The sequence below is a fragment of the Dendropsophus ebraccatus genome, chromosome 4, assembly GCF_027789765.1.
Source record: "Dendropsophus ebraccatus isolate aDenEbr1 chromosome 4, aDenEbr1.pat, whole genome shotgun sequence".
NCBI classification, from domain to species: Eukaryota; Metazoa; Chordata; class Amphibia; order Anura; family Hylidae; genus Dendropsophus; species Dendropsophus ebraccatus.
The window spans coordinates 136,861,756-136,873,975 of NC_091457.1; the positions used below are offsets into that span (position 1 = coordinate 136,861,756).

At 43.1% G+C, this 12,220-nt stretch overlaps 1 protein-coding gene across 1 annotated transcript in view; it reads right to left on the bottom strand.

Moving 5' to 3' along the window:
• The window catches only part of LOC138788817 (inter-alpha-trypsin inhibitor heavy chain H3-like), a 62,268-nt gene extending 51,681 nt beyond the window's left edge, over positions 1 to 10,587 (bottom strand). The window contains exons 1-6 of the mRNA XM_069967133.1: positions 10,476 to 10,587; positions 7,817 to 7,926; positions 6,802 to 6,819; positions 5,264 to 5,430; positions 2,407 to 2,511; positions 573 to 735 (exon numbers count right to left, since the gene is read on the bottom strand). Of these exons, the coding sequence (XP_069823234.1) occupies positions 573 to 735; positions 2,407 to 2,511; positions 5,264 to 5,430; positions 6,802 to 6,819; positions 7,817 to 7,926; positions 10,476 to 10,572 (660 nt within the window). The 5' untranslated portion in view covers positions 10,573 to 10,587. The remainder of the gene's footprint in view (positions 1 to 572; positions 736 to 2,406; positions 2,512 to 5,263; positions 5,431 to 6,801; positions 6,820 to 7,816; positions 7,927 to 10,475) is intronic.
• Between the last annotated feature and the right edge of the window lie 1,633 nt (positions 10,588 to 12,220).

The following is a 12,220-nucleotide window of genomic DNA, read 5'->3' on the forward strand; positions in this document are numbered from 1 at the left end:
CCATAATACCCATTCTATGACATAGTGGCTAAGTAAGGGGCTGCGCAATAGCAGCATAGTCTGAGTGCCCATACTTACCCCTGCCCACTGTAGACTGTGTCTATGATGGGCATTTGATAATCGAAATTTGACCACAGTGTAATAGTAGAAGGCAAGATGGCGTGGTCTCATACATTATGTTTTCTTTTTCATCATATGGATGGGTACATGTGCCATGGAAAAGCTTTTAGTCAGGTGGTTTTATTATTATGGCTGATGGAAATCATATATCACATGGCCAAAAGTATGCAGATATTACTGGTAATGATTGACTTCATGCAGTGCATAAAATCAAGCACACAGCAATGCATTCTCCATAGATAAAGATTGGTAGTAGAGGGCTTTACACTACAGACTTTATGGCTATGGTCACACAGTAAAAGCAAAATACAGGCTGTAAACCCCCGGAATACACATTATTTTATTACAGTGCTTAATCAGTTCACAAAATATATAGGAATTTTTAAGAATATAACTATGCACCAAATATCAATGTATATCTTCATATGTAAATGGTGCTGTAGGATCTGTACCTCGTATTTTCTGACAAGAGTTTTTGGTTGAACTTTGATGAACATCTCATATTTTCCAAAGTGACGTTTCAGCATTTCTTCATAGACCAACTCAAACGTTACTTTACTTTCTGAGGCCACGTTTACTGACACAGTGAATTTTTCTGTCTTTCTGCCAGAGGCCCTGTGTAGACAAACAAGGAAATGTACTTTACATTACATACATTAGTATATGTGTAGTGTGCCACCATATCATAGCGCAACCTGTCGTCAGGTATTCTTATATGTGTATCTATGCTCTGGACTGAAGGTTACTTTCTAGTCTTTTGCCACTTGGTGTCTTACTTTCCTACTTATTGCACAGCTGAAGGTATTACAAGGGTTAATATTGCACTTATTTTGCTCACTGTTCTACAAATCCCTAAGCTAGGTACCACACAGCTTATCACACACTCAGGTTCAGGTCTTTCCAGAAGCTTCCCAACCAATATTGCTGCTCTCTGTGCACCGGACTCTGGCTAAGTACCTGACTACGCTTTAGTATAAACCTCCAAACACATTGCTGCTACCTGTGTATGGACTTCTGGCTGACTGCTGACCACGCTTGTTTCCACCACGTTACTGCAACCTGTCTACCGAACTCCAACTAACTACTGACCAAGGTTAGTCTCTTGTACTTTTGTCTACATCCAGTGTTGTTTTTGCTATTGGGCTCCAACCCAGACTAGACCGTTACAGGTGGGGTAACTGCCATAGAGGGACACCATGTCTACGTTGGGGGTGACAATTCCTTATCAAGGCAGGATGTTCAAAGAAAGAGGTTCGTCTCAAGTGGAGCAAAGTGCAGATAAAGCTAAAGTACTCCATAGATCTTTGCTCGGCCATCTCGGGGAACCTTGAGTCACAAGCTACGCCTGGTGGTGCAAGCCCGGGGATAGTGCTACCAGGACTGGCACCGGCTAATCTTTCTGGCAGGAAAGGAACCGTGAATACAAGTATCTTCTGTCAAGATTTCCTAGAAGTCAGTCTCCTCAAAAGAGTTCTGTTACTACTTAGGCAAGGCCCCTAAGAAGCCTTCTACCACTCAAGACCAAACCTTTACCTTACCTACTAAGCCAAGCTAAGGTACACAAAGACTGGCCTATAACTATATACCCAGCTTAAGTACTTTGTGTTGTCCACAAGAAGGACTTTTTTTGATCCATTGCACCTTATTGCAAAGTATGGTTTTTGTATTGCACTAAAATCTAAAAGTGAAAAGTGAACTGTTGACTATTTATGAACTGCACTGGTGATTAATCCATCCTCACACCTCCACCTGTTCTATTTTAAGTTGTGTGGCAGTATACCCGGGGGTGGGCATATACCACTCCTGGCCACTGCTAATCCCAACACCCCAGGCTACTGCATATGTATGATGCAATATATGTGGCATTATACATACATCCACTCCATAAACAATTAGGATTTAGGAGTTCTGTTTAGAAAAGAGATGGTGGACAATACTATACAAAATGAACTAGTCCTCTGACTATGTCATATCCCTCAGTTGATACTGGTACAGGCTACACTGCAATCACACTATATCAATATCAGTAATGAATCCCGGTGGAATTTCCCTTTAACATAAATACAAGTTCATGATCTGCACTCTACTGTGAAAGCTTATAATGTGTAACATAGAACTTCTGTGTTTTATGTGAAGGAATGGGGAACTTTTGGCCCTCCAGCTGTTGCAGAACTACAATTCCTAGCATGTCCAGATAGTCAAAGCTTTAGCTTTGTCTGTTCAGGCTTGATGGGAATAGTGACACTATCCATTGTGTTACAGGATACAAAAAGAAATAACTTTTACCTGACAAGTCCGGCTGTTTGGCCCTTTGATACGGCTTTTTCATACTGTTTCTTAGCAGCTTCCTTCTCTTTAATGACTCCTTGATATGATACTCCATCTATTATCCTGTAATATACAATTGCATTTGGTTACAAAAAGAAATATTTTTTTTAAAGGTTATGCCATAAATGTCAAATAGAAGTCCAACCTTTGGAGGCTTCATCTCGAGACTGAGCCCCCCTGGCCCCCCGCTGGTTTACCTATAGAAGCCAGAGGAGGTCAGGAAACATAAACAGCAGTGTAAATCCCACCAACTATAATGGGAGTTGAGTAATGGCACCGCAAGCTACACTGTTGACATGCTAAGCTGTTTACACAACTCCTATTAACTTCAATAGGAATTATGCAAAAATGCCTAAACAGCCCAATTAGCTGCTTTCACCTTTCCAACTACCTCTAGGTACTGCAGGCAGACCAGTGGGGCCAAATTGCCCTCTATGTCCAGATAGATGCAAGTTCCTAGAAGTGTGACACACATGGAGCTCTGGTTCCCGTTGCACAGGTTAAGGGTCAGCACATAGTACCACCTGCTCAATCAGTGGTCACAGCGGAGTGTCCCGCCTTAGCCAATGAATTGTTAAGCGGGAACTGCTGTCTGGCAACAAAAAAACCTAAACAATGAGTCTGGACAATGCTCTCAACCACTGGCTGAGAATGCAATATTGTGGTGTCCATTCATGGGTGTTTCTTGCCTTTACACCCCTCGCAAAAGTCTGCACTTCAAAGTAAAAATGGTGCTGAAGTGATACCTAAGTTTTGCCACTAGATGTCGCTAGTATGTATATTGTGTAACTAAGTATTGCACAGCTGTAGGTAACTAAAGGGTTATTGTTTCTAGGATCTGTGCACCAATGGAAGCTCTTTCTCTTTTCTACCTATCTCTATCCTTCTCTTTCTCTTGCACTCTTTTCTCACCCACTCACAGCACACGTTACAGATGCTGTAGGAGGAAGTCACATGGGGAGAGAAAGTGTAGCCACATCTTAGTCTTACACTGGCTTTGGTAGAGGACGGACGCAAGCCAGAACGGTCCATGCAGTAGCCAAGTAGGGCCTTGGCTTATGCCAGGTCCCCTGTGGAGTTTTTGGGTCGGTCTCTGTAGTGAACGGACGCACATGAGATACTTTAGCACTCTTTTCTTGACAGCAGCACGTCTACACTATGCAGTGCTGAACGCACACTTAGAGAGGACAAGTCAGGGATCATCCCAACTCAGAGTCAAAACACGGACACAGGTATTCTCTCTATTCTCAAGTATTCTACTTATTCTCCTTCTAAAGTTCCAGCAGAGCACACTTCCACCCTGGGTTGGGACTCTCACAACATCCTCCTATCTACCTTTCCGAACCTCTTCTACCTCTCAGCACGCAGCTTAGTCAGCACGGCTGCACTTCTCCTTGAGCTCTCAGCACAGGTTGTGTCAAGTCAAGATCCTACTGTATATCACGGTATTAAGCCTTCCTGCAGTAAAGAAGAGTTTATTTATCTTAACTGGACTCAGTGGTTATTCTCTAAGCATCTACACAGCCATTGCATCTTCTTTGAGTCATCTCCCCTTTCTGTGGGTGGCAGTACCAATAGTCCGGGTGGGTCACAACTCCACTCTGGACCACCGTAATAAGCGCCCAAGGGACCCCCTCACATCCCGGCAGGTTACCAACCACCGGGGAAAGGGTATGGTCAGCCTATCTAAAATAAAAGCAGGTGTGCCACCATACCTGTGTGCCCAACCGGCACTGGCATTACGACAACCTAACATCTGGCTAAGCTATATTCCAACCAACCACCACAGAAGTGGTGTCACACGTTACAATCTAGCAAGTGACCGGTTGAGCATACACCACAAAATCATATGCTGACCCCAAACCTGGAAGCACTGTGCAGTAGGGACTAGAGCTTCATGATGCAAGCAGCAGTGGGGGAGGGAGGAAGGTGAGTACAATTTTTTTTTGTTTTTATCATCTATCTAAGCACCAATTAAAAAGCATTTAATCTCTGGACTACACCTTTAAACTGCCAATGCTTTCAAAAATACCCATATTGTTGGGTGTCTTTGTATGGTTTTCCATCAAGATACAAACCTCATGTTACAATGGCTGGACCTAATATATTTTTATACTTTTAAAAAAATCTCCCACATCTTTACTGGTGTCAAGTTTATCCATCTTTTCGGTACCCATTATGGACATTATGCTGATATCCCCAGTCGATGACCTGGCTTGAGTTATCTTAGGGAGGAAAACGCGTTGAGATTAAATCTTGGAGATCAGACTTTGTGATAATCTTTGCACTTCTTTTTTGTGCATTAGATTTTTAAAGGCCTTGTGTTGTTGGAGAGAGCGAATTAGGGAATGAGGGGTATAGTTTTAGTAGACAGAATAGGGAATTGTACTAAGTATTACATGCTCTTATACAAGGTTATAAGGGAAAGGGGGAATAAAAAGATGGGATCAAGAACCCCTGTAAGTATACACCCCAATTTCTTTGTGAGTATGGGCCGTATTATTATTGGTTTTTACTTGTTTTCTTACTGTCTTTTCAGAAGTGTTTGCTATGGCAATTTTTGATTAGTATTAATAAAATGTACTTTTTACAAACAGGATTTTCTATTGTTAGGGACCCAGAAAAGGAAACTACTGAGGTGAGCTGAGCCTAATGCTGCTGTCTATAGATCCATCAGTATTGTTACTTACTACTATTCAGGCCATCCCAATTTCTAGTGCAGATAACATTTGCCTAACACATTTATCTTCCCTAAAGTAAATTGTACAACAAATATATTTGCATAAGAAAATTAAAAGTAAGAAGCTGGACTTACATGGAGAAATTTGTAATAAAAGCTGTTTTGGGCAGATCCACATCAAAGATGGCTTCTTTCGAGACATTGGCTCTATTAACAGCTCTGCTTGTGATGACATTATGGGCAAAGCGGGACGTCACCTGGCTGCTGATGATTATACTGTAGACTTCTATATCAGCGGCCGGCTGCAGGGGGCAAAGTACATGGATGAGAAGTCCTGTCCTGGCTCCTGAGTTGGACGCATAATGAAAGTCTATGGACCCGCTTGTTCCCACGGTCGGTAAGGGTCTGAACACTCAGACCGGGACCTATTAAAACATTTTACGTATCGCTATGACCTTAAATGACACCTTAAAGGGGTATTCCACTCAAATGTAACTTTTGATATGTTGCTGCCCATGGTGAGACTAACAATTCCTTCCATACTTCAGTCTCCTTCCCCAAGTTCTCAGCTGCTGCTTTTTGCTGAAGACACAAAAATCTGTGTGTGAGCTTTTCTCTCCCCCTCCTCCCCCCTCCTTTCTGATATAAACAAGTCTTAGGCAGGCTTTATCTGCAACATTGTAGTTTCTCTGTAATACTGGTAGGATTAATCACAGTGAGATCATCAGCAACTTGACCTGAAAATAACCCTTCCAGCATTAAAGAGAAGCTACAATGCTCACACACAGATTTTTGTGTCTTCAGCAGAAAGCAGCAGCTGAGAACTGGGGGAAGGAGACTGAATAGATAATAACAAGTTTGGAAGGAATTGTTAGTCTCACCATGGGCAGCAACATATCAAAAGTTATGTCTAAGTGGAATACCCCTTTAAGTTTTCTTAAACATTATACATACGGCCAAAATGTGGTTATTGCTCCCTCAGTACCGATATTTGGTCTTTTCTCTATTCAAAAAAAAAAAAAGGACAAACACAGCAATTCCCAGTCCTTTGCGCTCACAAAAGAAGACTGTCCATTATGCAGGTTGTGTATCAACTGAGGACAATTAACCCAGGCTAATTCTATTAATAACATTTGCTAATTCTATTATCAGCTATGCAGCTTACTAGGAGACAATGCTATTTGTTATGTAACAATTCTTTCAATATAATGTCACTGTGCAGTTATAGAGGATTTGGTGTTGTGTGACAGGAGAGCTGACCATACAATGCAAGCACCCCCAGGATTCTCTGCTTACTGAATGTGGATGTGCAGCAGCTGTACACATGTTCAGTGAAAGCTTGTCCCACTCTGTGCATGCTCAGGAATGGCTGTCAATCAATACCAAGCCATGTCTGTGAGCATGCAGAAGACTGGGAATTTCAGTTGTTGGTGTCTTTTGTAGGGATTGCATACAGTTAGCTTCCAGTTTTCTGACATACTATAGACACTGGACCTGCAGCAAGGCAAATATGGTTTCCCGTTATTAAATATGTTGGTTAAGCTACAGACCACAATAGAAAGCAATATTGAAAGCTGTGTTCTTGGCATAGAGCCCCTGTGATAGCGTGATACAAGTCATCTATTTGCATCGATATGTTGTCAATTGAATGTTTATGCGCTAAAACATCTTACCTGTCCAATGCTTCTTTTCTGTAAGCAAAAAGAAACAAAAAATTAAACTGTGTAAGTGTAATTTACTTTACATGTACTGTAGGTTCATATTAAAATTGGAGGCTCCATTAGCTGTAAATCGATTGGTTGTCTGTAGTTGTCTGTAGTCTGTAGTTATAAAAAAAAATTTTTGACATGTCACAGAAACATGTCCAAAGTTTTGATTGGTCCAGGTGTGAGTGTTCAGACCCCTACTGATTGGCAGATAGAGCGGGCTCCATAGGTCCAACAATTTTTTTTAATGCAGAGCGGAGAGTGGACACGCTGTAGTGTGTAATTTCCCTGCTCTATTTCGCTCTCTGAATGATCAAATTTATGACATGTCAAAAGTTTTTTTTATAACAACAGCAACACTTTAAACCTAAAAATGCCTAAATATAACATGTTGAATCAAAGCCCATCTATGACAGCATTACAAAATCTACCTCTGCAGCTTTAGGCTATGTTCACACTGCGTATGAGTCCAGCCGCATTTCGTACGCCGCTGTACATGTGCGGCTGAAACTACGGGCGTGGGAAAAATCGACATGCGGCCGGATGCGTACGAACCGCGAACATATAGTACAGTTATGCTTCCCTAGCTTGATTCAAAGCGATCTGAAACAGGTCATTTACTTGGAAATCTTCGCCCAGCCCAATACAACTCACAGAACCTTTTGGATCGAAAAATCAAGTTCAATTTGGCTGAAATAAGTACTCCGTATGGGACCGCATGGAAATCCACGACCGTGAGTTGGAACATTTCCGTCCTCAAACAATGGTCTTGTTAATTTTTCATGGCGCCGCATACGATCCGGCCGTAAGCTCATACGTAGTGTGCATTGTGCGGGCGTATATAGTATACTTTCAAGCGAACGCATCAACCTCAAAACTACGTGCGTATATTCGCGGTTCGCACTACGGCCGGACTCAGTGTGAACATAGCCTTAAAACGTGATCTTGGTCTGTACCTACAATACAGAATACATATACCAACCTGTATGTTTCTTATTCTTTCAATCACAAAGTCGCTGCTTACTGGGGACGAGGCGTAGAAGAGCAAGGCAAAACCTAGAAGAAGGCGACCCATTTTGCGAATGACTTTTCCTATGATAGAAAACAAACTTGTTATAATCTATGTGAAAAACCAGGTTAATAAGTAACAGCAAGGTAAATTTTGCACATGATCATCCTAACAAATCCTCTCTGGAGGATGTATACTGTATGGAACAATGTTCAAGAGAATTAAAGAGGAACTTTAGAGAGGTGCATTAAAGAGCAATATACGGCATGAACTGTCCATGTCAACTATCCGACATGGCCACAATCACCAGCCAAAAAATGAATGCAAAAAGTGAAATGGACAATGAATTAATGGTGCCAAAATAAACTATCGTTTGTATGGAATCTTAAGGGTACAAACCCACTTGCCAGATCCGCAGCGAGTCCTCTCGCTGGGTATTTGCAGCGAGACTCGCTGCGGATCCCGGCCCTATTCTTTCAATGGCAGACAAAATCGCAGCAGGGATGTACATCTCTGCTGCGATTTTGTCCCCAGCCCGCCCCGTTAACTCCCCGGCCGCCGGAGCATATACTTTACCTGATCCCGGCTCCGGCTTGCTTCGGCGGTTCCCGCTGTCTTCAGCAAGCCGGAGCCGGGATCAGGTAAAGTATATGCTCGCTCCAGCCGCCCGATCGACCCCACCGCCCCCCCCCAGCCCCGGCCGCCCTACCTCCTCCCACCCCCACAGCCTCGGCCGCCCGGTCGCCCCCCTGCAGGAGGACTCGCTGCGGATATGGCAAGTGGGTTTGCACCCTAAAGAGGTATTCCACCCAAGAGATAAAAAATGAAATGCTAACAATCCTTGCAAACCAAACCTAGTTCTTACTCACAAAGTCCTCCTGAGTATTTTGAGCCACCTTCCGTCTTTCTAGCTGCCACCATTTCTGAGTTACAGGCTTATCTAAAAGCCAGGCTATGTCCAAGATGGCGCCAGCCGGGAAACTACATTTCCCAGCATACTTTGCACCTAAGAGCCAAATGCCAAGTATCTGCCTCATCTTGTACAATCTGCCCATCGATGGCTCAATCTGCTTCTGCTTCAAACAAAATATCCATCTATCCCTCTATGCATCCATCCATCTACATAGATAGATTAGAGAGAGATGAAACAACTGTGTCTCCTTTTCACTATACTGCTCAGGAGGCTGTCACTTTTCTGTTTCCTTGCCCCTTGGCCAGGTGCTCACTGATTGGTGAGGTTAGTGGTGGGCGGGGTTACAGATAGGGTGTTACAACTTGCCTGGCAAAGAGATAACGTGAATTTGGTCTCACAAGGGAGGAAAACAGAGGAGTGGAGACAAAAATTTTCTTTTTGCTTATCTGTTTTTACCATGAATAGACCCAGCACCAGTCTATTCATTTAAGCAGCTTCAGGTTGTGAGTCAGGATGTGCTGCAGACAAATGGCCCAATTCATGTAAATGAAACCTATTACACACAAGCTTAGATTATGGGTGAGGATTGAACAGGGTTAAATCTTTCTTAAGTGGAGTAGCCCTGGCCATACACCTTCAATAACCGATGGTCAAACAATCGTACAGCCGTCAGTTATCTCTCCCAGCTGCCACCCGTTCTCTCCATACACAGAAACGTTCAGCATGTTCTCCTGTTTTAGTATTTAACCTTTGCTATTTGCATAGCTAATAAACAGTTCATGAACCGAGATCATTGACCCACACTGGTATATACACTACATCAGTCAGCCATTAAAACCACTGACTGTTGACTTGAATAATATTTATGCTCAGGGGTGTATATATAGAAATATATGACTGCAGCACTCAAAAAATGATGAAAATGGTGAAAAACTTTAAAAATATAATGTTATTGATCCTGCATAGTGAACAAAAAAGTGATAAAATTACAGATTTTTGCTCACATCACATATCGGGAATAAAAAGCAATTAAAAGGTCACATTTGTACTAATACAAATACAGATTGCAAGGTATAAAATGAGATCTCCCATAGCTCTGTAGGCAATGATAAGAACATTGCCAGGCACAGATTTTTACATTTTTGCTATAAGCAAATAAACAAAATAAAGGGGGAGATTTATCAAACTAGTGTAAAGTTGAATTTGCTCGGTTGCCCCTAGCAACCAATCAGATTCCACCAGTTTGATTAATCTCCCCCAAAGTGTACAAATTTAGTATGGTTGTAATCACACTGATCCATAGAATAAAGCTTTTACCGGTATGTCAGTTTTATCGGTATGTCAGTTTTACCGGTATGCCTTCAATAATTTATACGGGAGCTGTATGATTCTAAGGGTGCTGCCTTTTACGTACTTGCAGTGGGATGACAATTGCCCTGTGAGTATGTAATACTATTGAAACTAACAGGAGGGGAAATGCAGCGGATTTTGCTGTGAACTCGCAGCATGAAATCCGCTGCGATTCTGTTACGCATGAAGCTACCCTAATAGTACAAAAGTGTGTCTTCTCCTGGAGCAGGACTTCCTTTTCTAATCAATGGTGTTTGAAAGAACTTTCAATAATCGTCAGATAAAAACTACAAGATTACAAAAATACATCCATACACACACAAAGAAAACAGGCAAAAGTAAATGGAATAAAACAGAATAAAAACTTACTGGTGAACAGAAGTGATATCCTGGCTGTGGGGTTCAGCAGAGAAATATAGGCAGCCCCTCCAAGTATGGATTCCGCAATGACTGTTTGTTCAGGCATTTTAAGCACTTTTTTTCCCTCCAAAATTCTGTCTGGTGATGTCAGTGAGAGGAGGATGGGCACATGGTAATGATGAACATTCCTCTCTTTATAGATTTACCCTGTTGTGTATAAATCCCTCAACAATCACCAGTTTTCAGGATAGGGACCTCCTAGAAGTCTGGCGTAACCGTCAATCATCCAGGCATGTCCCAAGCAACCGTATGATATCAAACACAACTGCTTTCAGTCCATGTTATCAGCCAATATTTAGTATGGCATGTTTCCTATGAGCCTATAGCCAGGATTTGGATGTATATATATAGGTGACTTTTCTGATTATAAATACCGAGTTGCAACGCTCCAAACATGAATTGTGACTGAGGTTTCTTTGATTATAGAAATTTACTTTTGAACTTAGTTCTATCTTAAGCAACTCATAGCCAGCTCAGGCATGTGGGTGAGGGTCAGAGGTGGGACCTAGTGGAAACCTAGACAAAAAGAAATATAGTGTAAGAGCGAACACTATGTTGGTGCCAAACATCTATTTACAGAGGAGCAGTCTGTGAAGACATGGAGATCTAACACCTTGCCAGAGGACAAATGGTTCCCCTGCCAGAACGGGCCAATGAATCAGTGAATAGCTTCCCTTGTCACTAGGCTGCCTGTAATATCACATAAGGGCAGGTTTTTAAAAACTTTCTGTTAGATTTATCAGAGGTTATGTCATAGTATAAAATCTCCTGTCTCCCTAGCTGTGATTTTAGCATGTCAGTATTAATGCCTCATTCACACGTCAGAAGCTCGGAATCTGACTGCAGACTGTGCTATGAAGGTGCATTAGTAGCGCAAATTCAGGTCTGCACTAGGACCTGTGTTTTTTTTTTGCAGTACAGACATGTAAACAAGGCCATTGGAATCTATTGGTCTTATGTTCTGTGCGCATTTTCAGGTCCGCGACTGTGACAGAACCACGGACATGAGGATAGTGCCTTAACCGGGGCCGTATTAACAGCTGCTGCTGCCTTAGGCGCTAAACCTGAAGACGCCCCATCTTGGTGAGCGTGGGGGAGAATGGTTTCGGAATCACGTTTTTCATGTTTTTTAACTGCCTAAAACATGAATACATTTCCACATTGAATCAATGATCAGAGCGGTCTGCGTATTGTCTGAGGGAATTCTCACCACAGGATTGGTAGGTTGGTAGATAATAGCTCCAGGTGTCACATTTAAAGGAAGCCTGTCACCACGGCTGTCGGGTTGAAGCCCGCCCGACCCAGTGGCGGATTATAATGTGGGCGGTTTGGGCGGACGCCCACATTATAATCCGCCCACGCCGCTGCGGCCGGGCCCGCCACTGCACTCGTGTGACCGCAAGCATTTTTTGGCTTTTGGTCACAAGAGTCCCCGGCTGATGTGCGGCTGCCGGGGGTGTCCCGTCCTATCCCCAGCAGCGCGTGCATCACACAGCTCCCTGTACGCCTGGGGCCCTGACTTCCGGTATTGGGAGCACACGTTAGAGACGCTCTGTACCGGAAGTCAGGGCCCAGGCGGCACAGTGAGCTGTGTGATGCGCACGCTGCCAGGGATAGGACGAGACACCCCCGGCAGCCGGGGACAGACCAGGAGCCGAGAGGATCGACGGGGGAACGGATGGCAGGTGAGTTGT